Below are 23,188 nucleotides of genomic sequence, written 5' to 3' on the forward strand. Positions count from 1 at the left end.
CAAAAGCAAAAATAGACCTAGTTAAAAGGAGACAATCAGGGAAATTACATTTTGCTAAAAGGTACCATAGACAATGAAATAATATCAAACAATTTTATGGCAAGTTTCTCTGATGAAGATCTCATTTCTCAAATATATATGAGTATAAAACCAAGTCAGATTTATAAAGATGAGAGCCATTCCCCAATTGACAAACAGTCAAAGGGCATGAACAGTTTTCAGAACAACTCAAAGCAATCTCTAGTCATATGATATAGGTGGCTGTGTGGGTACAGCGAATAGAGCACAGGCCCTGGAGTCAGAAGTACCTGAGTTCAAATCTGACCTCAGACACTTAGCTGTGTGAGCTGTGTGTGACCCTGGGCAAGTCACTGAACCCTCTTCGCCTCAGTTTCCTCATCTATAAAATGAGCTGGAGAAGGAACTGGCAAACCACTCCAGTATCTTTGCCAAGTAAACCCCAGATGGGGTCATGAAGAGTTGAACGTAGCCTGAAGTGACTCAAACAACAACAAAGTCATATGAAAAAAGGCTCTGAATGACTGATTTCTACTTCACGCCTATCAGAAACGGCACATGCTGGAAGGGATGAGAGGGGAAAAGGTGCACTAATAAGCTGCTAGTAGAGTGATGAACTGGTCCAACCCTTCTGGAGAACAATTTGGAGCTATACTCAAAGGGCTATCAAACTGTGCACACCCTTTGACCCAGCAATACCTTTACTGGGTCTGTAGCCCAAGGAGATCAGAGAAAGATGAAAAGGACCTATGTGTACAAAAATGTTTATAGTAGCCTTTTTCGTGGTGGCCAAGAACTGGAAACTGAGGGGATGCCCATCAGTTGGGCAATGGGAGAACAAGTTGTGGCACATGATTATGATGGAGCACTATAATGCTACAAGACATGATGAGGGGGGTGGTTTCAGAAAAAAAAAATGGCAGTATCTATATGGACTGATGCAAAACGAAGTGAGAAGAACTGGGAGATCATTCTGCACAGTAGCTCCAATGTTGTGATGCTGATCAGCTGCAAAAGATTTGGCTATTTTGATCAATACAATGATCCAAGACGATCTTTGAGGACTCATGATGAAAAAAAATGCTCTCCACCTCCAGAGAGAGAACTGATCAACTCTGAGTGTCAACTGAAGTGTAATTTTCTTGCTTTCTTTATTTTTCTTACTTTTTTGCAACATGGCTGATACAAAAGTGTTTTGCATGATTTAACATGTATAATTGATATCATATTGTTTGCCTTCTCTGTGAGTGGGTGAAGGGGTGGGAGGGAGGGAGAGAATTTGTAACTTAAAATTTAAAAAGAAAAGAATGTTTAAAAATAAAGAAATGATTTTAAAAATTAAAAAAAGCTTAACATTAAAAGGGAGAGAGGGAGAGAGATCATTGGTAACCTTTAAGAGAACTGTTCCAGTAAAAGGGTGGAGCAGATGCCCCTACAAGAAGCCAAAAAGTGAGGAAAGAGTGAGGAAGGGAGGGCACTGAATATAAATGTTCTTTCTAGTTCTGCAATGAAATAGAGGAGGAGGGGAGAAGGGGAGAGGGAGAGAGAAGAGACAGAGAGGCAAAGAGACAGAGACATAGAGAAACAGGGAGAGAGAGAGAGAGAGAGAGAGAGAGAGAGAGAGAGAGAGAGAGAGAGAACTTTGAAGGTATGGTAATGACAGCATTTTTCAAGTTTTTCCACAATAAAAGAGCCCTCAACATATCTGTAGGCAGTGGAAAAGCAAGTAAATAGGAGAGAGTAAGGGGGTGAGGGAACATGGAAGAGGGATGACTGATAAGATGAATTCCTGGAGAGGACAAGAGAGGATGGGATCAAGAGCACAAACAGAAGGGTTGGTCTTGGCAAGACTGGATAAACGGAGGAGTAGATGGATGAAGTGGCAGATGGGTTTTGAGGTATAGAGTAAAGGAGCGGAGGGAGCTAAAGTCAAATGGGCATGATTTTCTCAGTAAAATATGGACCATGGCTATCTGCTAAGAGTGAGAGGCTCTTAACTATGGGGAGTAAGGATTTAAGGAGAATGAAAATGATTCAAAAGAGTTATTGGAGATTTTTTTTGAGACTGGATCTCCTCTCCCTCAATTTTTTGGCCTCTTCCCAGAGAAAAAGGGGCATCTTCCCTACCGTTCTATGGAAAGAGATCTCTCAATGGTTTCCAATGATCTCTTAAGAGCTAATCTTGCTGGCCTCTTCTCCATTCTCATCCTCCTGGTCACTCTCTAGCTGTTGGCATTGCTGACCACTCCCTCCTCCTGGACACATTTTCCCTGGGCTTAAATGGCATTGTTTTTTTCCTGATTCCCTTCCTGCCTTCATTCTTTTCTCTGGCTGATCACTCCTCAGGCTCCTCTGGGTCATTATCCAGGTCTGATTTCCTCAGGCTGGAAATGCAGCAGGTACTCACAAACCCAATTCCAATACTGATTGGCACAGAAGCTTTAAGCCGCTCTTTTTCCAACCTGGGCATATTTGCCCCTCCCTAGGCAGCCCAGTGGCCCTCCAATCCTGGGGACTCACCATCTTGGTACCAGATTTAGTGCAGACACCAGCAGCTCAGACAGCAGCAAGGACTAAAGACTTGTGCCACTATGCCCAGCCATTGGAGAGATCTTAATAGAGTTCATCACAAAAGGATAAAAGTATTGTCATACAATTGTGAGGACAGCAGGGAGATTATGTAACATAAATTCATGGTGTACCCAGTCAGAATGTGTGTGTGTATGTGTGTATGCATATAAATAAATGTTCATGTATATATGTATGTGCATACATGTGTGTATATAGGTGTATATACTTTCCATATGCACATGTGTTTATACATATATGCACATATGTGTGTATATATGTGTATATATATGTATATGTATGTATGTATGTGTGTGTGTATATATATATATATATATATATATATATATATATACACACATATATCAATGTAATCTATTTATACACACATATAACCCAGAGCTATTGAGGAAGTCTCATGTACATTGGAGGAGTGCAGTCAATGGGTAGAAAACAATGCATAACTGAATTGGTTAACTTTAGGGTCAAGACTGTGAAAAGGTGAGGAAAAAGTGAGTCCAAGGTAAGGTAACGGATGTGGAGAATAGAAAAGAGGGAGGAATGGGGGATTATAGAGAAAATAAATAGGTTTGGGAAAAGTGAGGTAGAGGGAGAGATGAAAAGCAAATTATAATTGAAAAATTGAGAGTTCCAAATCCTGAAGGTAATAGACTTTGAGGTGATGATGAGGCCTAAGGTGCCACTCCTAAGGATGGCAAAGGTGGAGTGGAAATCCTGGTAATGAAAGTTGATGAAGCAGGAGAACAGGGTGTTAGGAAGAACATCCACGTGAATAGCCAAGCTCTCAAGTATGAAGGAAGGAGCTGCAATGGAGAAGTCTGCCTGGCACCAAACTCCTTAAGAAAGGAGTTCTTAGGCCAGAAGGCCAGGATGATCTCAACAAAGACAATGATAAGTACAGGGAGTTACAAAGTCTTAGTGTAGTTTGAAACTACTTAAGCTTTCAAAGCTTAAAACTTCATAAAGACGTTTAAGACATCTTGTACAAATGGAGTGAAATTCAAGGGAGACAAGGAAGCAGAGTGATGGGAGGCCAAGGAGGGTCCAGAATTGGAGGAGAGTGAGCAGCACCCAGCTCTTCCTCAGGGAACACGATGCAATGCGGTCAAACTTGATTTAATCCAAATGTAAACCCTTCCAGGGTCAAACAGTCATTGCCCAGGTCCTCCATCCTTGCTAAGCCATCGTCTCATCAAGATAAGCAGTGACTGACTGCACTCTGGGCACTAACCTTCCTCGCTCTCCCTCCCTACGCATCCCCTCTTACTGGTCAGTATGGGACTGTCCGTGGAGGCCTCCCACTCAAAGAATTTCCAGAAACACCAAAGGAAGTTACAAGCTTGAAAAAGAAATGCAGAAAGCAGACAGAGAAATAATTAACTTTCATAAAACGGAGGGTCCATTTGTACAAAATTTTTGTCTGGTGAGTTCTAAGTGATTTGTAAATAGAGTACCAAATTTAATAATGCCTTAAATATACAGCACTCATCATTCAGGCAAACTAGTAAATAAGGCATTGAGCACTGAAATAACTCTTTGAGATACACACACACACACACACACACACACACACACACACACACACACGAGAAATCACTTTCTATTTCTTTACTCTCACTTAGTAACTCATAACCAGACTAAAGGTTTTGGTGAGCTCTAATTTTATCTGAACCAATTCACATCATCTCTATCTGTTGCCATAGAAATGACTGTGGCCCAAAAAAATCAACATTACAACCTCATTCTCCAATCAAGTCAAAGAGGAGAAAATGGGCTTCAAGGGGGGAAATGTGATCATCTGAATATAAATAGGCTTGCTCATCAGCAAATTTTGTAATAAAAATGACTAACAATGTGCAGAAACAAAATGGATTCTTGTCTAAGGGGCACAAATTAAAAACCTTTCTTTTGGAATTAAAACGTCACTCAACCAAGTAGAATCATGGGTCCGTCTGCAGGCTCCGTTCTGTTAGGGGCATTAGATGCTGCTTTGGGAGGTAATTTTCCTCTTCATATGAGGAATGAGAACAAGTTAACAGTTTCTATTTCAAATCGTTTCTTTAAAAAGATGTGCCTGAGTGTTACCCGTGCCCATCAGACCAAAGAAATGATCCCGTTTCAGTTCCTAGGCTGTAAGAAGACAACGGCAGGCCTCCCGTGCTGTAGCTCCCCCCAGCCCTTCTGCAGTGCGTGCAGCATCACTAATTAGACTGACTGCTTACGTGTGCCAGGTTTCATCAGCTGCTACCAAAGCAGATGACTGAAGAAAGGGCACGCCGGCTTTCCTCAAATGCCACTGACATTAACAAGAGATGATCGTGGGCGTGGTAACAGAATATTGCTGTGATGCCGGGAGGTGCAGAAAAGGGGGCAGTCAGACTTCTAAACCTCTTTGCAATACAAGGAGGCACATTTTTGGAAAATGATTTAGGACATAGGGTGGGCCGAATCAATTCAAGTAGGTTCCTGTACAGTCAGAGAAATAAGGAGGACAAAGAAAAATCAGGCTCTATTTTATTTTTCTGTATTTATTCAAGAAGGATTTATTAAGTGCTTAAAATGGTGCAGGCCCTGTATTAGGTACTAGGGAAACAAAGATAAAAAAGAAACCCTCATTACCTTCAAGAAGCTTACATTTTATTGAGGGAAAATAATAGGTATTTAGAAAACTCAATTTTGTAAGACCAGGTATTAGTAGTAACTAGGATCATGGAGTTAAAGCCAGAAAGAACCCTAGAGGCTCCTAAGATCAGCACCCTCAACTGGGGACAGAAATCTATCTCACCCTACAGGAAAGGAAGAGGGGAAGGGGATAAGACAAGAGGGGGAGAAGGCAGGGCAGATGGGGTAAGAGGGTAACCAGAAGCAAAACACTTTTGAGAAAGGACAGGGTAAAAGGAGAGAGAGAGAAGAACAAACGGGGGTCAGCTAGGTGGCACGGTGGATAGAGCAGCCGTGGATTCGGGAGGACCTGAGTTCAAATCCACTCTCAGACACATAACATTTACTAGCTGTGTGACCCTGGGCAAGTCACTTAATCCCATTGCCTAGCCAAAAAATAAAAAAAGAAAGAAAGAAAAGAAAAGAATAAATGGGGGGATAGTATGGAGACAAATACTGTTAGCAATAGTAACTGAAAAAAATTTTGAAGCCAGTTTCTCTGATAAAGGCCTCATTTCTCAAACATAGAAAACTGAGTCGGGGGCAGCTAGGTGGCACAGTGGATAGAGCAGTGGCCCTGGATTCAGGAAGACCTGAGTTCAAATCCAGACTCAGACTCATAACCCTTACTAGCTGTGTGATTCTGGACAAGTCACTTAACCCCATTGCCTAGCCAAAAAAAAAAAAATAGAAAAGAAAAGAAAAGAAAACAGAGTCAGTCATAAAAATAAGAGCCATTCCTTAATTGATAAATGATCAAAAGATATGAACAGTTTTCAGATAAAGTAATCAAAGCTATCTCTAACCATATGAAAAAATGCTCTAACTCATATTGGAGAAATGCAAATTAAAACAGTTCTGAGGTACTGCCTCATACCTATTATATCGGCTAAGAGGACAGAAAAGGAAAATGACAAATGCTGTAGGGGATATGGGAAAAATGAGACATTGATACACCGTTGGTAGAGTTGTAACCTGATTCAACCCAAAGGGATATAAAACCATGCATACCCTTTGACCTAGCAATACCACTGCTAGGTCTGTACCCCAAAAGAGATTTGAAAAAAAAAGAAACAAAAAAGAAAAGGACCTATACATACAAAATATTTATAGTAGCTCTTTACTGGTGGAAAAGAATTGGAAATTAAGGGAGTGCCCATCAATTCGGGGAATAGCTGAACAGATTGTGGTATGTGATTATGATGGAATACTATTGTGGTATTAGAAACGATGAGCAGGATACTCTCAGAAAAGCCTGAAAGATTTGCATGGACTGATGCACGATGACACGTACTATGTACAAAGTAACAGCAATATTGTAAGATGATCAGCTGTGAAAGACTTAGCTTTTCTCAGCAATATAACAATCCGAGACGACTCTGGAAGACTTATGATGAAAAATGCTATCCACCCCCAGAGAAAGAACTGATGGTATCTGAATACAGACTGAAGCAGATTTTTTTTACTTTATTTTTCTTGAGGGGTTTTTTCAGTCTATGTTTTCTTTCACAACATGACTAATATGGAAGTGTTTTGCATGATTACACATGCATAACCTATATCAAATTACTTGCCTTCCCAAGAAGGGGGTGGGGAGAGAAGAAGAAAGAGAATTTGGAACTCAGAGTTTTAAAAATGAATGTTAAAAATTGTTTTTACATTTAGCTGGGGAAAAATAAAATACTAAATATGTTGGGTTTAAAAAAAAAAGGCCAACACCCTTATTTTACAGATGAGAAAACTGAGGCACAGAAAGATGACATTACATACAACTAGTGGCTGAGGTGGGATTTGAACCCAGGTCTTCCTGATGCTAAGTTCTACCTTCCATCCTGTGCTAAGCCTTGAAAAAAACCAGAGATTCTAGGAATCTGAGGGGAGGAGTGAGTGCACCCCAGGCATGGGGGTCTGGGAGCAGCCTATGCAAAGCCATGGAAACCTGTGGTACCACACCTGAGGAAAGGCCCAAAGGCCGAAGTGGCTAGAACAGGACAGAAGCAAGGTGCAGAAAGCCAAGTAGGGAGGCACAAGCCAGACCATGAAGGACTTTAAAAACTGGAGGAGTCTGGATTTATCCCAGAGGCAAGAGAGGGAAACTGGCTTCTTGTGGAAGTGACTCGGTCTGAACTCGGTCTGTTTCACTTGGTGAGGTCCATTTGGCAGCTGTGTGGGCAAAGACGGGAGAAGGGAGGGCCTGGCTGCCAGACGACCAACAGCCCAGGCAAGAGGGAACGAGGGCCCAAACCAGATGGTGGCTATGGAAGACGATTCCCAATTCACAGAATGTTGGAGTATACTTCCACCTTCATCTGCATCAAGTAACTTATGCATCATGGATTAATATGTTAAAAAAGAATTCTGCCTACTTACTGTATCAATCCATTTTAAACCTGGATTTCATCAATGCACAAACTATTACAAAATGAGAAAATATCTGAACTTTACTTATTCCTAGAATCAATAAATCCAAGAATTAGAAGGGACCTCAAAAATTAACTACCTGCCTTCCAAACACCCTCTAAAGCATCCCAAGGAAAGGTAACTGAACCTGTGCTTGGCAGGGAACTCACGAATGCCCCAAGGAAGGTCTTTGGACTGTTCACTAGCTTGAATTGTTAATGTTCTTCCTAGTCACATTTTATTCTGTGGTCCTGGTTCTCTCCTCTGGATATAGACAGAATTCACTAATCCACCTACAGCACATGCTGGGAAGGTTGTCACAGATACAAAGATAAAGCCAAATGTAGTCTCGGGCCTCAGGAACTTATCATTTACTGGGGGAAGGGAGGAATGAAGCATAAAGTGCATTCACAAATAATTACAGTACAAGTCAAAATATGTATAACTTGAGGGGAAACCTTGATCTCTTCCAGATGGACATGGGTTCAGTCTTGTGGAACTTTTTCATAATAAACACTCTCCACAGCTCACTTTGCCCTCACCCGGGGTCAAGTTGAGGACCTTTCATTTGGCTCCCTTCTAGGGGATATGGATTGGCAAAATTCTGCCCCCAGGTCATTCTCCCTCCTGAGAATGTGACACAGGTAGCTAAGAATGGGACCTACTGCTTTCTCCCCACCTCCTGCCCTTATACATTCAGCATGATGCTCCCTCAAACACACTAGGTTTTCATTTTTCAGCTTCCTCAGATCCCATTACCTATTTCCCAACTCTACGATGGCCATACCAAAGCATGGCATGCTCTGGATTTCACCATTACTCATAAGTATTTGATTTCCATGATCAAAAATTCTGACATTCAGCCATCTGACCATTCCACCTCCTTCTATGTTAACCCCTCCTAAAAACATCTTCTTCCCCATCATCATGGCCTGTGATATCCACAACCCTCAATACCTTCCCAAGCCATTACCCCTACTCTGACTTTACTTTTCTCCAGCAACCCTCCAGTTTACCAATTCAATTCTACATTGAGTCCTACTGTAGAATCCCTTTCCTCTTTCTAATACCAATCACCCCCTGCCAAATCCTAGTCCCGAGCAGAGTAAGACATGCAATTACCTTGCTGCAGTGAAGGCCCAGTTGAGGTTAGGTAATATCAGTTGTAATCAACCCAGCAGTTTTGTAACTTCCTGTAGCCTCAGACAATTGGTTTCCTATCTCACTCCCCACAGAAGCTATTCCAAACCTTCTCTTCTCTCAAGTCTCCCACATGTTTGAGGACCTCATCTATGACTTCACTGAGATCATGAAGGTCATTCAACATGAGCTTCTATTTCTCTTCTCTCCATTTGAGAATGGCCTGACATCTTCCTCACTCTCTCTTCCTTTTCTCTAGTCTCTGCTCTAGTCTCTAAGGCCCTTCTCCACACCAAAGCCACCCCCTCTACATATGCTCTTGTGCCCATCACCTCTCATATTCACTAACATATTACTTCCTCTCTCATACACCTCTCCAGGCTTCCTCCTCTCCCAATCTCCTGGCTTCTTTTTTATTGCTTTCAAGCATGTAAAATTCTCCCACGTCCTTAAAAACACTACACCCTCCCCATAAGCTGTCAACTGCCATTTCTCCTCCTTTTCTCAGCCAAACTTCTAGAAAAGGCCATTTATCCTCATTACTTGCACTTCCTCTCTTTCCTCACTCCTTAGCCCTTTGCAGTCGGGCTTCTGATCTCGCCATTCCACTAAACAGCCCTCTTCACCATCGCCAATGATCTCTAATTGCCAAGTCTAATGGTCTTTTCCCATTCTCCATCCCTCGCTCCATCTGATATGGCTAGTTGTCTCTCCTCATGCATACGTGCTGTCTTTTCTCAGGGTTTTCATGACACTGCTCTCTCTTGGTCTCCTCCTGCATTCTCGTTCTCCTTTGCTGATTCATCCTCTATGTTACAGACCATAACTGTGGGTGTGTCCAAAGGGTCTACCCTCCTCGATATGTATTCCTTAAGTATAAATATAAGGAATATATTAAAGATACAGATGCATGTATATGTATTATATATAGATAGATAGATTCAGCTCCAATATCTCCCAACTACCTATTAGACATTTCAGCTTGGATATTCTAGAGAGCCGTCAAGTACAGCACGTCCAAGATAGAGCTCATTACCTTCTCCCCCAAACTCATTTCTCTTCTATCAAAGGGACCACCGCCCTTCTAGTCTCTGGGGTTCCTAACCTCAGTATTATCCTCAGCTCCTCCTTTCCCTCACTCCACATCTCCTTTGTCATTGCTCAGTCATTTTTCAGTCATGTCCAACTCTTTTGTGACCCCATTTGGGATTTTCTTGGCAAAGATACTGGAGTGATTCACCATTTTCTTCTCCAGCTCATTTTACAGATGAAGAACTGAGGCAAAGAAGGTGAAGTGACTTGCCCAGGGTCACACAGCTAGTAAGTGCCTGAGGCCTGATTTGAACTCAGGAAGACGAGTCAGTCTTTCTGACCGTAGGCCCAGCACTGTGCACTATGGCGCCACCTCGCTGCCCCTGTCAGTTGCTAAATCTTGCCATTTCTACTTCCACCCCCACCCCCACATCTTGTGTCCCATAATGCAGTCTCCACTGTAGCCCAGAACCTCATCACCTCATGCTAAGACAGTTACAAAGTCTCCCCAGCCTCAAAGTTTCTCCCATCTCCAATCCATCCTCCGTACAGCTGCCAAAGTAATCTTTCCATAAGGGCAGGTCTGACCATGTCACTCCCCTACTCAGTAAACTCAGGTAGCTCCCTATTAGCTCTAGGATATTATATAAATGCCTCTTTTTAAAGCCCTTCACAATCTGAAATGGAGGATGAGGAAGGGAGCATCCATTCCAGGCATCTGGGATGGCTTGAGCAAAGACACAGGGACAGAAGAGGCCAGGACAAGATCACGAAACAGGACAGACCCAGTCTGGAGGAAAATAGAGTATGTGAAAAGGAACAGGAGGAGACAAGATTGGACAGTTTGGAGCCAGACTGCAAAAGGCCTTAATCTCCAGGCCCATATACTTTCTCTTGCAGACAATAGGCACATGAGCAGAAGTGTGACATGATTGGAGCCATGTGTTAGCAAGATGAGTTGGGAAACCCATGAAGGCCGGAGTGGAAGGGGTACAGACTAGATGCAGGAAGATGGGCTACATGGAAAAGGTGAGGGACTGACCAAACAAAGCTAGCTACAGCCAGAACCAAGAGGAGGAAGGAGACGGCAGACATGGCAGAACTCCAGGAGGGACGAGAGGCGTGGGAGCTCCAGACAGAGAAGTCAGGGATGAGCTGCCCAGTGGGCAGGACAGATAACCACGGCACCAGCCAAGTACTCCTGCCACATAAGCCAGTCTCATGTCATCATGTAACACAACCATGTCATCTTCAAACAGGATAAGTACGTTCTCATCTAAGCCATTAATAAAAATATTGAACTGAATAGGGAAGGGACAGACTCCACTGCTATACCACTAAAGACACTCTTCAGATTGACACTGAGTCGTTCTAACAGTTCTAAACTGCCAGCTGGAAGATCGTCTAGCCCACATGTTTCCATCTTGTCCACAAGCATAGAACAAGAGACTTAGTCAAATCACCTGCTAAAATTAAAACATGTTACTGCATCCCTTTCTTCGAATTATCTAGCTAAAAAGAGAATGACTTGTTCTTCATGAGTCCATAATGGCTCCTGGTGATCACTGAACCCCTTTCTAAGCACTTGCAAGTCAGAATTTTAATAATACATTCTAGAATTTTTCCTAGGATCAAGCTTACTAGTCTATGATATGGAAAATTTGCTTTCTTCCCCTTCTATCTTGAGCTAGTCTATCATTTAAACTTAATGACACATTTGGGGAAAATTACGTTATCAAAGCAACATAAAATAATCATTGTACATAGGATCAGATTTACACTGTTAAAAGGAATGAGACTCACTAAATATGGAGAGCTCCATTTTTGGATGACCCCCATCATGCCACATTTTTCAGTTCATATTCATCTTTGTTCTATAACCCCTACCAGTTACTCTGAAATACACTAGCATTGTAAAATGAACAGCATTCACCTCAACCAGAAGGTGAAGAAAGTATCTTGAGATTCTAATTCCAATTACCTAAGTTCCTTAAATAGAAAGTTTTTCAGAAGTTAGAATAATGTAGAAGCCCTTTATGCTGTGAAGGAAAAATTAAAAGTGTCAAATGCACAATTTCACACTGTAGAAAATACATTTTTTTGGCCTAGACTTGTGATTTAGCTCTCTGAGGAACACCCAGTGTGTTTTGGAACACTGCCTTTTAACTGAGGCAGGTCAACCATTTTTCTATAGCTTGCAGAGACACCTCAGACATGGAAAAGCTAGGTCATTTGCTGAGGGTCATAGAGCGGCTATGTAGTAGAAGCAGATTTTGAACCCAGGTCTTTCTGATTCCAAGGCTTGCTCCCTATCTCCTAGCCCGGCCTCGGTCTCCAAATTCCTGGAGCCTGTTTGGGTCTCCAGTTATTCCACGCCTGCTCACAGACCCTTGTTTTCCTTCGAACCTCTCCTAAGCCACCAGAATTAGCCACAAGACATGACATCAGTGCAAAGGGGCATTTACTTAAAACAGAATCCAAAGCATATAGTAGGGAATGGAAAGTTCCCAAACTGTAACCTCCCAGACTGGCGAGCGCTTGGCTTCCCATACCCGCCTATCAGCCCAGCACTGTAATCCAGAACAGAAAAAAAGCCTATTTGTAAATCCCTTTTCTCTGTACCCCCCAAGCTGCTCTATCAGTACATGGAAGCAACCCCAAAAGGTGGGAGGGAGGAGGAAGAGAGAAGGGGTGGCAGCAATTCTCCCAATGACCAAACCCAGGGAGGAAGGGAATAAGCATTTATAGAATGCCTGCTATGTGCCAAGCCCTGGGTTGTTATATATGTATATATATTACATAATATTACAATATATTATATATATTACAAATATAATCTCATTTGATAGAGCTTCAAGGTCTCAAAGACATTCATTCCACTGCAGCATTAGCTCTCTAAAGTGATGATTGCAAACAGAGCTTCTCAGGACTGGAATCACAAAGAGAAGAATGTCTGTTGCCACAGCTTCCCAGCAAAAAAAGGAAGAAAATCCCATTTGTGGAGTTACACAAGCTGTGGGGCAGCTTTCAGGCTCTGTACCCCTTTTTCCCCTCCAGGGTACTGTCCCTTCCCAAGTACCATCCCTAGCTTCTGGCCAAGCCCTCTCCAAGTGCCCCCATGCCACCAGAGTCTGGGCGGGGGGAGTCACCTGCCAAGCTCTGCACAGGCTTGTGGGGGATGTCAGTCCCAAGGAGAGTGAGTTACCCCTACAATAAGAAAGCTGAGCCATGTTTCCACCAGAAAAGGGAGTGAGCGTTGACACCGCCAAATCTTGAAACTTGGGGATCATGACTCTGCCTTCTGCACCAAGGTGCTAATGGAATGCCTCATTGGAGTGCAGGACTGACCCTGGATTGTCCAGAGCCGCACCAGCAGACCACAAACTCTAGAGTCCTGGACCCCACGGGGAAGTCTCTGCTTTAAGAGCTCGGGACAAAGAGAACTCCCTGCCCTCAAGGAAACCACCACTCTTTGGAATGCTGCTAAGGGGGCCAGAGTTTTCTTCCTTATGTACATCTGACAGATTTCTCACACTGTTCCCCACTTGGCCAAGAACAGCTTCAATCCTTCTTCTTCATGGTAACTTTTTTAATGCTCTAAGACATTAATCAATGGGGAGCCTAAAATTTCTCTTCTCCAAGTGAAACATCCTGGATTCTTCCAACTGACCTCATGTGGCCAAACCTCCAGGCCTTTCACTATCTCCACCACCCTTCTCTGATGCTGTCTCGAACACTGAGGTCCTGCCTCAAATGTGACAAACAGAACTGAATACAGTCCCCCAGATTTGGCCTGCCCAGCGCAACGTACAGCAGGATTCTTAGCTCCCTAGTTCTGGCCTCTAGGCCTTCCTTAATACCACCAGAAGAGGAGGGCATTAGCTTTCGTGATTTCCAAATTACATGACAGATTCATATTGAGCCTGAAGGCCACTAAACCCCCCCAGACCTTTTTCAGATGTAGTAACATAGATCACATCACTACTGTCTTTGGTATAGGCAGACTCCAAAGGGCATTTGTAAGGCTGATTTCTAACCTAAATGTAACACTTGGGATTTGTCCCTATTGAAATCCAGACCTCTGCATTCCCCTCGGCAGGGGGCCCATCTCCTTCTTTTTGGTTCCTGCCAGGCTTCTACCTTGTTAGTGCTCTCTGCTAGCTTTGTGTCTGCTTCAAATTAATAAGCACTTTATTAACACTTTCATCCACGTTGTTGTTAAGAACATTGAGGATTCCAAGACCAGGGACATCCTGGAGTATTCCACCCAGAAGCCTTCTTTCCAAGCTGACAGCAAGCCATCCGACAGGGCCCAAATCCACCTACCTCTACTATCTCCTCGCCTGCATCTCTCCATGTCTTTCACAACAACAGCATGAAAGACTTTGTCATTAAAATCTATGTCAACTACCTCTAGGGCGCTCTTCTCAACTACCATTCTAGTAACCCCAACCAAAAAGGAAAAGAGGTTAGCTGGGCAAGAGCAGTTCTTGAAGAAGCCAGGTAGACTCTGTGATTACCATTTCCTCCTCTATATCCATCCTTTTAAAATGGTTATTAAGTGGCTTGCCCAGGATTCAGAAGGGATTCCAGAAATTTTCCTGGAACTGAAGTCAAGTTCACTGGTCTAGAGTTGGCAGACTCCACCCTTTTCCCTTATTTGAAAACAGGAGCACCAACCACATTGTGACACCATGTCTCTTCCCCAGGGTCTTTCAGAGCCACAGACAGGGGCTCAGCAGTCACACCCAGGCTCTCATTTACCTGAGTCTTAGTAGCTCGGTCCTCTCTTAACACCTCCTTACTTATCCTGCATAGTAACTTCCTATGGGCCATGTTGATCCTGACCTATTTAGCCCAAGGACCCCTCACCTTGACAGAGAAAAATAGGACAAATACAAGAGTTTTGAGGAGTGCCTTTCCTCTACTTCCATTATCCCCCTCCCAAGAGGCTGCTCCAGCCCTTCCTTGATCCACCCAACCTGACCCCCTACTCTTCCCTTCTAGAGATCAAAGCAAACAGCCTTTTGGCTGGGGTTAGCTTCCCCGACCAGACTCACTCCTTCTGGGCTCAGGGCTACCTTCACTGTGTCCACACGACCAGAACCATTCTTTCCCTTTGTACTCATTCTCGCTTCCTTCTTCTGCCCTGGCCTTTGTTTCAATCTAAATTGGTCAGTGAGTTTCCCACACATCTACAATGACTTCTTCAGACAGCTCCTTTCTTTTCTTAGTAAAATTGTTTCTCTGTCTTCAGATTTCAAATTGCTTTTAAGAGTCATATTTTCTAGGGATTTCTGTATAGACATGGCAAATTAGAGGCCAGTCTCCTTTGGAAATCAAAGGAAGAGACAACTAAACTCCCTCTGTAGATAAGTTATATAATAGAAATTTCCATTTCTGGGGGGAAACCAACCACCCCAAGTACCATCTCCTTTTTTTTTTTTTTTGGAAAATGTAATTCCCAAAGGTGTCTTGCTTACATATTCAGCACTCCAATAATAGGTTAAAATAAGCAAAGCTAGGAGAGAAAAATATCTAGAGATTTATGAGTGGATGACCCTGGGTAAGTCCCTTAGCCCCTCCATGTCTCAGGTGCAAAATGAAGGGGCCACTCAATGGCCCCAAAGGTTCTTCCCACTCTAACCCTATGATCCCGCATGAAGATGGAGAAGTATTTGTTTTCCAGCAGCTACAGTTCATTCCTCAGCAGGCCAGATAATTCTCTATCAGTTTGTCTCAAGACTTACTTCTGCTGATTTCCAAACGTTCATTTTGAGTGGCAGTGTTTCCTGGGACACTGCACTTCTGCTTGGCATATGGATGCAGTAGCTCTGCTCTGGTCTCAGTTCTGTCTTGGAAGTACTTTCTGTCAATGAAAGAGACCTAATTATTTTGGTGAAAAGGAAGGATTACTCAACACAAATGTTATATTTCTCAGTTAATCACATTGAAAAATGCTGCTGAAACCTCCCTGGGTCTCCTGACGCTATCACCACCTGCCAAAGGCTAGCAATGAAACTAATTGTTTACTACCTCTTGGTGAGCATTCACATGCTCAAACAGATTCAAAAATTCACCCCGACCTTCTATTCTTACCTGTATTCCCATCAACACTGCTATAGCCTCAGAATTTTTTAAAATTTATTTTTAGTTTTCAACATTCACTTTTATAAGATTTTGAGTTCTACATTTTCCCCCTCCCCAAGATGGCATGTAATCTGATGCAGGAAAGCCTCAGCATTTGAAACATAACCTCAACTTTGTAAAACAAAATAGGATATATGGGAATATAGAAAATAGGGTTTGAAAATTATTCAAACAGCTTTCTGGCCAATAAGGGACAACATTAATCCTCCTCCCTCCATAATTATATCTATCTGCATTTAAAAGAAACTTTATTATAGCATTATGAGTTCCGTAGTCCATAAAAGAAAAATCAGGAATTTTTAGACCGTTTGATAAGAAAACTGCAACTAGTGAGACACTCTGAAGAAGAAATGGAGTACAAGATGTTGGCAAGAAGTTATATGGAAAAAAAAGGCAAAAGAAATGATATGATGGGAAGAGAAGATGGACTGGTGAAGTGAAGAGGACAAGGAATAAGGGGACAGCCAAAGTCCTTCCTTGGCAATCTCCAGATTTCAGAAGGAAGTGAAGGCGGCCTCCACACTTAGCATGGACCCTCTGGGCAAATTTATAGGGGCACTTGGATCCAAGCAGCATGGGATCAGAGGACAACAGCTGTGGAGGGGCCATTAGAGGCCAGTGAGTCCCTCTATCCCCTCATTTTCCAGATGAGGAAATTGAGGCCCAGAGAAATGAAGTGATTTCCACAGTAGCATTCAGTTAGTAAGAGTCATTCCCGACTCCTGGTCCAGGACTCCATCCATCTCACCGTGCTGGTGGGGCAGACATGGATGGCTACGTGGTTGAAGGAAACTTCCAAATCAATGAGATCCCACATCTGTGTGATCATCTGAGCAAAGAGTAAAATAAAATACATTCCTTTTGGAAAAAAAAATCTTTGAAGAGAAATAAAAAAAAACACATAGATGAAATTCTTTTGGAATTCCTTTAGAGACTGAAGATCTCTAAGTTCTTAAACAAGCACATTGTCCTTTCTATAATGTCAATTGTCAATCACATATTCTGTGCCTGGTGCTGTGGGGGGACAGTGGGGGAAATGAATGAAGTATAAGACTCGGACCTTATCCTCAAGGCACTACAGCTTGGACACAGAGACAAAATTACCTCAAATCAACAATAGAGAATAACTAGGTCCTAAACTGCATGGTGATAAATGATGGCAGAAAAGGCAGCGCAATCTGAGAAGGCTACTGGGGAAGATGGGATTTTTGCAGGCCCTTGAGACAGCCATAAAACATGGAGAAAGCCAAGGTAAGGGGAGGAGAAACACTCTCAGGGGCAGGATGAGAGGAGTGTGGGCAGGAGGGTTTAAAGAGCAAATGCAGTTGAAGGGAATTGTGGGAATATGTCAGGTCCTTTAAGTTAACAAAATGAGTCAACAAATGTGGGTTTTACATAAAAAAATAAGTAAGACAAGAGCGAATTTACCATAGACTTGGAGATTTGAAAATATATATATAAAACATCCAGGGATGTGTGTGTGTGTGTGTGTGTGTGTGTGTGTGTGTGTATGGAATAAATCAACGAAGGACATCTTTAAAGTGCCTGAAAAAGCCAGGAGGGGAACAAGAACAGAGGAGCTAGATACCCCTAGACTAAAAAGCACCAAGACACCACCACCAATAAGAACGGACATTGCTATTAAGCTCTAAAATTTGTAAAGCATAGTACACATATTACCTTCATCTGGACCTTACCACCCTGGCAAGCAGTTACTTATTATACCTTATTATATCACCATTTTCAGATGAGGAAACTGAGGCTCAGAGACACTGTTACAGCCTTAGTGCCGGAAGGAATTTTGTGTCATCATCCAATCCCCTCCTTTTTTTACGGATGAGAAAGCTGAGGCCCAGAGAAGCTGGTGACTTCTCCATAGCCACACAGCTAGATGGGCAGGCTTTTTTATGATTACAGTTAGGAAGGGATATGAATAGTAGTCTTGGTTCTAGGACAGCTTGTTGCCAGACAACACAACACTGGAAATGTGCGGTGTCTAATGACACCATTAGACAGAGGCACACCAATGAGAAGAATTGACATTTGGCTCTTTCAGGAAATGGCGTCGCCTTGCTATGGTAAACTGTTTTTTTTTTTATCAGTTTGGGCTGTGAACCTCAAAGGAAGACTGAAGAGGTGATGTAGGCAATGATGCTAATGATTTATCAGAAGATACATGCTCCCATATTAGGCTGGAAGTTGCTATATAAAAACCTATCTAGTGAGATTTCCATGTCTGTGAGGCCAGACGGCAATACCACAGAACAGTGCTCGAGAACGTTGTGACATTCGTCAGCTGGGACAGGAAGCTGACATCCTGACTTGGGTTCATTCAGGATGCCAGGCTCTGCTTTGGGAACGAAGAGGTGTCCCCTCGCCCTTTGGTCCTGGACACGTTCTCAAAGTGTTCCCTTTACGACTTAGCATCTGAACGTCGTCGCTGCCCTTTCAATCACAGGAAAGACTTGGCACCTGCTCAGTAGACTAATAAGTAGGACGGACAAAATCAGCAACAAATTGAGGTGGGGGGACGCTGAGCCTCCCAGATGGCAGATACTCGTTTTGTCTTTTTATTTTCACGTCCCCATAAGCTTGGGAAAGACGCTGAGGCCAGTGTTCTTGTCCTCACACCACACTCTGCCAAACCTAAGCATCCTGAGCTAATGATCGTTTGTCAAATTAAAAAAGGATAGAGGGAAGTGTTCCAAAACCGATATTTCTTTCTCCTCTATGCTACTTTGGTTATTTCCCTCCAGGAAGGTCTTCCAGAGCAAGAATAGCAATTTGGTGTCTTTAACATCTAATTTTGAAAAGAAATCTGAAAGAGTTAAGTCAGCTTGGTAGATAAGCGTGAGTAAGGTATTCATTGGTAGAGGTAGGGCTGGTATGAAAGAAATAATGAAGATAGTTAAGGGGAAAATAGGAATGATAAATTCAGATGTTTTTGGAGAGAATGAAAGAAATGAGATTTCGAAGAGAAAAAAAGAGAGAAATAATGATACAAAGTAGGGGAGAAGAGCAAGGTCAAAGGGCCTTTGCTTTAGCATAGTTCCAGATCAAAGTTGAACCCCCTCACTTTACAAATGAGACAGAAACGGACCTCAAGGCACATCGTTTGTAAGTGCTGAGCCAGGATTTGAATCCAGGGCCTGTGACTGGATCCAGTGCTTTTGCCTCTGCCACACAGAGGGTTTTATATTGCCAGTAAGAAGGAGTCACTGGATCTTATGGAATGGGGGTAGGGGGTGACATGGTCAGGAAGATTAGTTTCACAGCTAGGTAAAGGATGGACTGCAGTGGCCAGAGGCTTGAGACACAGAGACCGTGGGTGGTGGCAGACTCCGATGAGAGGAGAGGGCACAGACAGGAGATTTTGTGAAGAACAGAAACATCAGGACCAGGTAGCCGATTAAGCAGAGGAGGCCAGGATGAGCCCAGGTCATCCTCAGGTAAGCCCGAGTGATTGTGAGGATGGGGGAGGGGCTGCTTTCAAAAGGAATCAGGAAGTCAGGAAGAGGGGAGGGTTTGGGAGGAAAGAGAATAAGACATCTACAGGATGTGCAGCTCATGACATCCAATTGGTCAGATGGGCGGGAGGACCTGGATTCAGACGCTGGCCACTGTGTATACTTATGTGATTTGGGGCAAGCATTTCTCTGGGCCTCCATTTCCTCATCTGTTAAACAAGGAGGCTAGATTAGATGATCTCTAAGGCCTTTTCCACCTTTAAATCCAATCCCTGTCCTCAAGAAGCTTCCGCTCTGATGTGGGGCTGGGCAGTAAGTCAAGGACACAGATCAGCAGAACAAATATGTGGTAGGTGGGCAGGAGAGGTCCAAACAGAGCAGGAGGAGACATTAAGAAGGGGGCACTTATAATTCAGGGAATCAGAGAAGGAAAGGACACCTGACTGGGACCTTAAGAGAGGAGAAGGGAAAGATTTCTAAGAGGAGAACTTGGAAGAAGGCCAGCCTGGGCATCAGGGACGACAGCACGTGCAGAGATGATGCAGCTAAGACAGGCGGGAGGAGAGTGGGAACCGACAGGCATTCTACTTTTGCTGAAATACAGAGTATGACGGGAGAGCTAGCGTATGATGAGGCTGAATGCACTGAAACCAGATTCAGAGGGCCTTGAATGCCGGGCTAAGGAGTTTGTGTTTTATCTGGTAGTCAGTGAGGAAGTACTGAGGGTCTCTGAGCAGAGTACGAAGTAATCCAAACACTGGCCATGGTTCCCGTCGGTCCTCAGCCTCCTTGATGCTGCTCTGCTGGCTTTATGGTCCTCCTTCACAGTGTCTTCCATCACTATCAGAGACGCTCTTCTCTCCTATTCCCCTCTGACCTCTCTGTCTCTTTCATGGGCTTCTCTTCCTTCTGCTGCCCCATTAGCATAGACCTTCCCCACATCCCTATTCCCGATGGCCTCACTGTCTCCCAGGCTCCAGACTTCTAGGACATGCGCGCCTCTTCCTTCCTCACCTTCCTTTGCCAACCATCTAGTTGGCAAAGTCCCATTGAATCTCTTCCATATAGCTCCCACTTTTCTACTGCCTCCGTTTCCACTCTAGGGAAGGCTACAGTTATGTCCTCCCTCTTTAATTCATCCTCAAAACAGTTGCCAAAATACCTTTCCTAAGGCCCAGGTCTGCCCACAGGTCACAACCCTACTCAAAACCCTGCAACGGCTTTTCCACAGCTGCTGCAATAGCAGGAGAGGGGAGGGGAGGGGAGGGGAGGAGAGGAGAGGAGAATGGATAGAGCACCGGCCCTGAAGTCAGGAGGACCTGAGTTCAAATCCGGCCTCAGACCAAACACTTGACATGTACTAGCTGTGTGACATTGGGCAAGTCACTTAACCCCGATTGCCTCACTAAAAAAAAAAAAATTAACAAAAAAAATAAAGTTCAGATATGTTAAAAAAAAAAAGGAGAGGAGAGGAGAGAGAGGAAGGGAGGAGAGAGAGGAGAGAGAGGAGAGGAGAGGAGAGGGAGGAGGAGAGGAGAGGAGAGGAGAGGAGGAAGGAGAGGAGAGGAGAGGAGAGGAGAGGAGAGGAGAGGAGAGGAGAAAGAGCAAATGCTGATTATGCCATAACTGGTGATCAACGCATCTTATTCTGAGTGTCTGTCAGAGGCACAAGTTTGAATTCAAAGCCATTATGGAAAACATTCCAAAAGGGTCTGTGTCTGCAGGATATCAAACGAAAATGGGTAGGTGTCCAGCAGAGGGGGAACCTCCATCTTTTGGCTCAGTTTTAGGGGCCATTTACAATTCACAAACATTCCCCTGCAGAGCTCTCCTGTTTCTTTGTTTACATTACATGCTTCCCAAGGGCAAGGGATCCCTTGCTCTGCTTCCTTTGCATACCACCCCACCAAGTCCCCACTTAGTACAGACCGTATTTACAATGGCACTCTTGCCTAAGTCAAAGCAATACTTGAATGTTAAAGGGGATTTTTAAAGCAGGATTACTTTGGGGTGGTATTAAATATTAGCGGTTTTTTAAAATTTACACACTTAAGGGTTTTGTGGAATTATCCATTCATGAGTGAACACCCTTAGTGTTGCTGCAATTCCTATAATATGTAAGAAAGGATAAAACCAGGAGCCAGACTTCTAAAAACATTCTCTCAGTATGGGCTTTCCTGGTTTCTTGCATTTATGGTACAAAGCCACATTCATTTACTTCTCCCTAATACACACTTCAGAAATCACATGACACAATAGCTGGAGAAGCCAGGGAGATGGGTTTAAGCCTTGCCTCTGACCCATCCTAGCTGTGTGACCCTGGGCAAATCATCAAACCTCTCAGTGCCCTGAGCAACTCTTTATGACCAGAAGTTACAGAGAAAGTGCCAGCCTCTACTGGCAGAGGGAGCTCTCTCATGGGAGGCCCATACAGCAGTGAAACCTCATCCAGGCCTATGCTGAGGTTCACTGACCCAGATCACACTCCTTCAACAGTCAGTAAATATTTAGTAAGTGCCTACTATGTGTTAGGTGCCCTGCTAAATGCTGGACATACATAAAAAGGCAAGAGGCAGGCCCCGTTCTCAAGGAGCTCACAATGTACAATGTTCTTCAATCCCCAGATTCCCCTTTGCTTCTTACAACCAGTATGCGAACTTGGCTTGAGCTGGAGGAGCTAGGGCCAGATGGCATCAGGAAATGTTCCAAGGCCCTTCCCAGCTCTGACATGGCCTGTTCTCAGGCCCTTCCTAGCTCTGACATTCCCTGATCCAGTTCAAGGTCAGGAAGGCCTGAGTTCAAATCTGACCCTAGATACTTACTAGCTATGTGACCCTGGGCAAGTCACTTAATTTCTATTTGCCTCAGTTTCCTCATCTGTAAAATGGAGATGACAATAGCACAGAGCCTCCAGAGTTGTCTCTCTCTGCCACAAGCTCATAGTTCCTTAAGCTCTGTGTCTTCCCTGACCTTATACCATGTCGAATGGAACAAGACAGAGCAGATGCTCTACAAGGATGGTCAAAGATACAAAGATACAGGGATGCCATCACATACAATTCCTATTCGTTTAAAATGTGTCTTTGCTGCTGAGTGTGAGACGATTGCCTTTCTTTCATTCCTTTCTTTGAGAGCACAGAGGCAGGATGAGCAGTGACAGAGAGCTGGCCTTGGGGGCAAAAAGGGTTCAGTCCATTCCTTTCTTCAGACATATCTCGAATGCATCAGCCTGGGCCAGTCACTTCACTCCCCCGAGATCTGCTCAGATGTCCCAGGCAAGTCTCTACAGCTGTGAGCCACAGAGCAGGTGCATACCAGGACGCCTGACACGGAAGCAATCAAAGATTCTAAAAATCATCTTGAGGCCACAAATGTGATCCCTGTGGATGCTGCCCCCTTGGCGGTTTCTGGATTAAGCAAAGTACAAGTATCAGCAATGTCGAATTTCTCCCAATACTGAGCCCAAGCTTAAGCTTCACTCTCAGTCACCTCACCACTCTGACCCTCAGATTCCTCATCTTTAAAATGGGGTGGGGATTAGGTAAAACCTACCTCAAAGGAGGGTTATGAGGACAACAATTTGTCAACTTTAAGCTACAGAAATGTTAGCTTGAAAAAAAAAGAATGCAAAGTTTAAAAACAGGCTAGGTGGCTGTGGATGGGACTAGATCAGTAAGTTTGCACTGCTTGGATTTTCATTTGTTTTGTAGATCACATTCCAGGTTTCCCTC

At 43.6% G+C, this 23,188-nt stretch overlaps 1 protein-coding gene across 2 annotated transcripts in view; it reads right to left on the reverse strand.

The window, feature by feature from the left end:
• ENTHD1 (ENTH domain containing 1) overlaps positions 1-23,188 on the reverse strand; it is a 120,186-nt gene that overhangs the window by 61,676 nt on the left and 35,322 nt on the right. For both annotated transcript variants that reach the window (XM_020982663.2, XM_020982664.2), the window contains exon 4: positions 15,591-15,709. In XM_020982663.2, the coding sequence (XP_020838322.1) occupies positions 15,591-15,709 (119 nt within the window). The remainder of the gene's footprint in view (positions 1-15,590; positions 15,710-23,188) is intronic.

The sequence above is a fragment of the Phascolarctos cinereus genome, unplaced genomic scaffold, assembly GCF_003287225.1.
Source record: "Phascolarctos cinereus isolate Bilbo 61053 unplaced genomic scaffold, phaCin_HiC Scaffold_1;HRSCAF=81, whole genome shotgun sequence".
NCBI classification, from domain to species: domain Eukaryota; kingdom Metazoa; phylum Chordata; class Mammalia; order Diprotodontia; family Phascolarctidae; genus Phascolarctos; species Phascolarctos cinereus.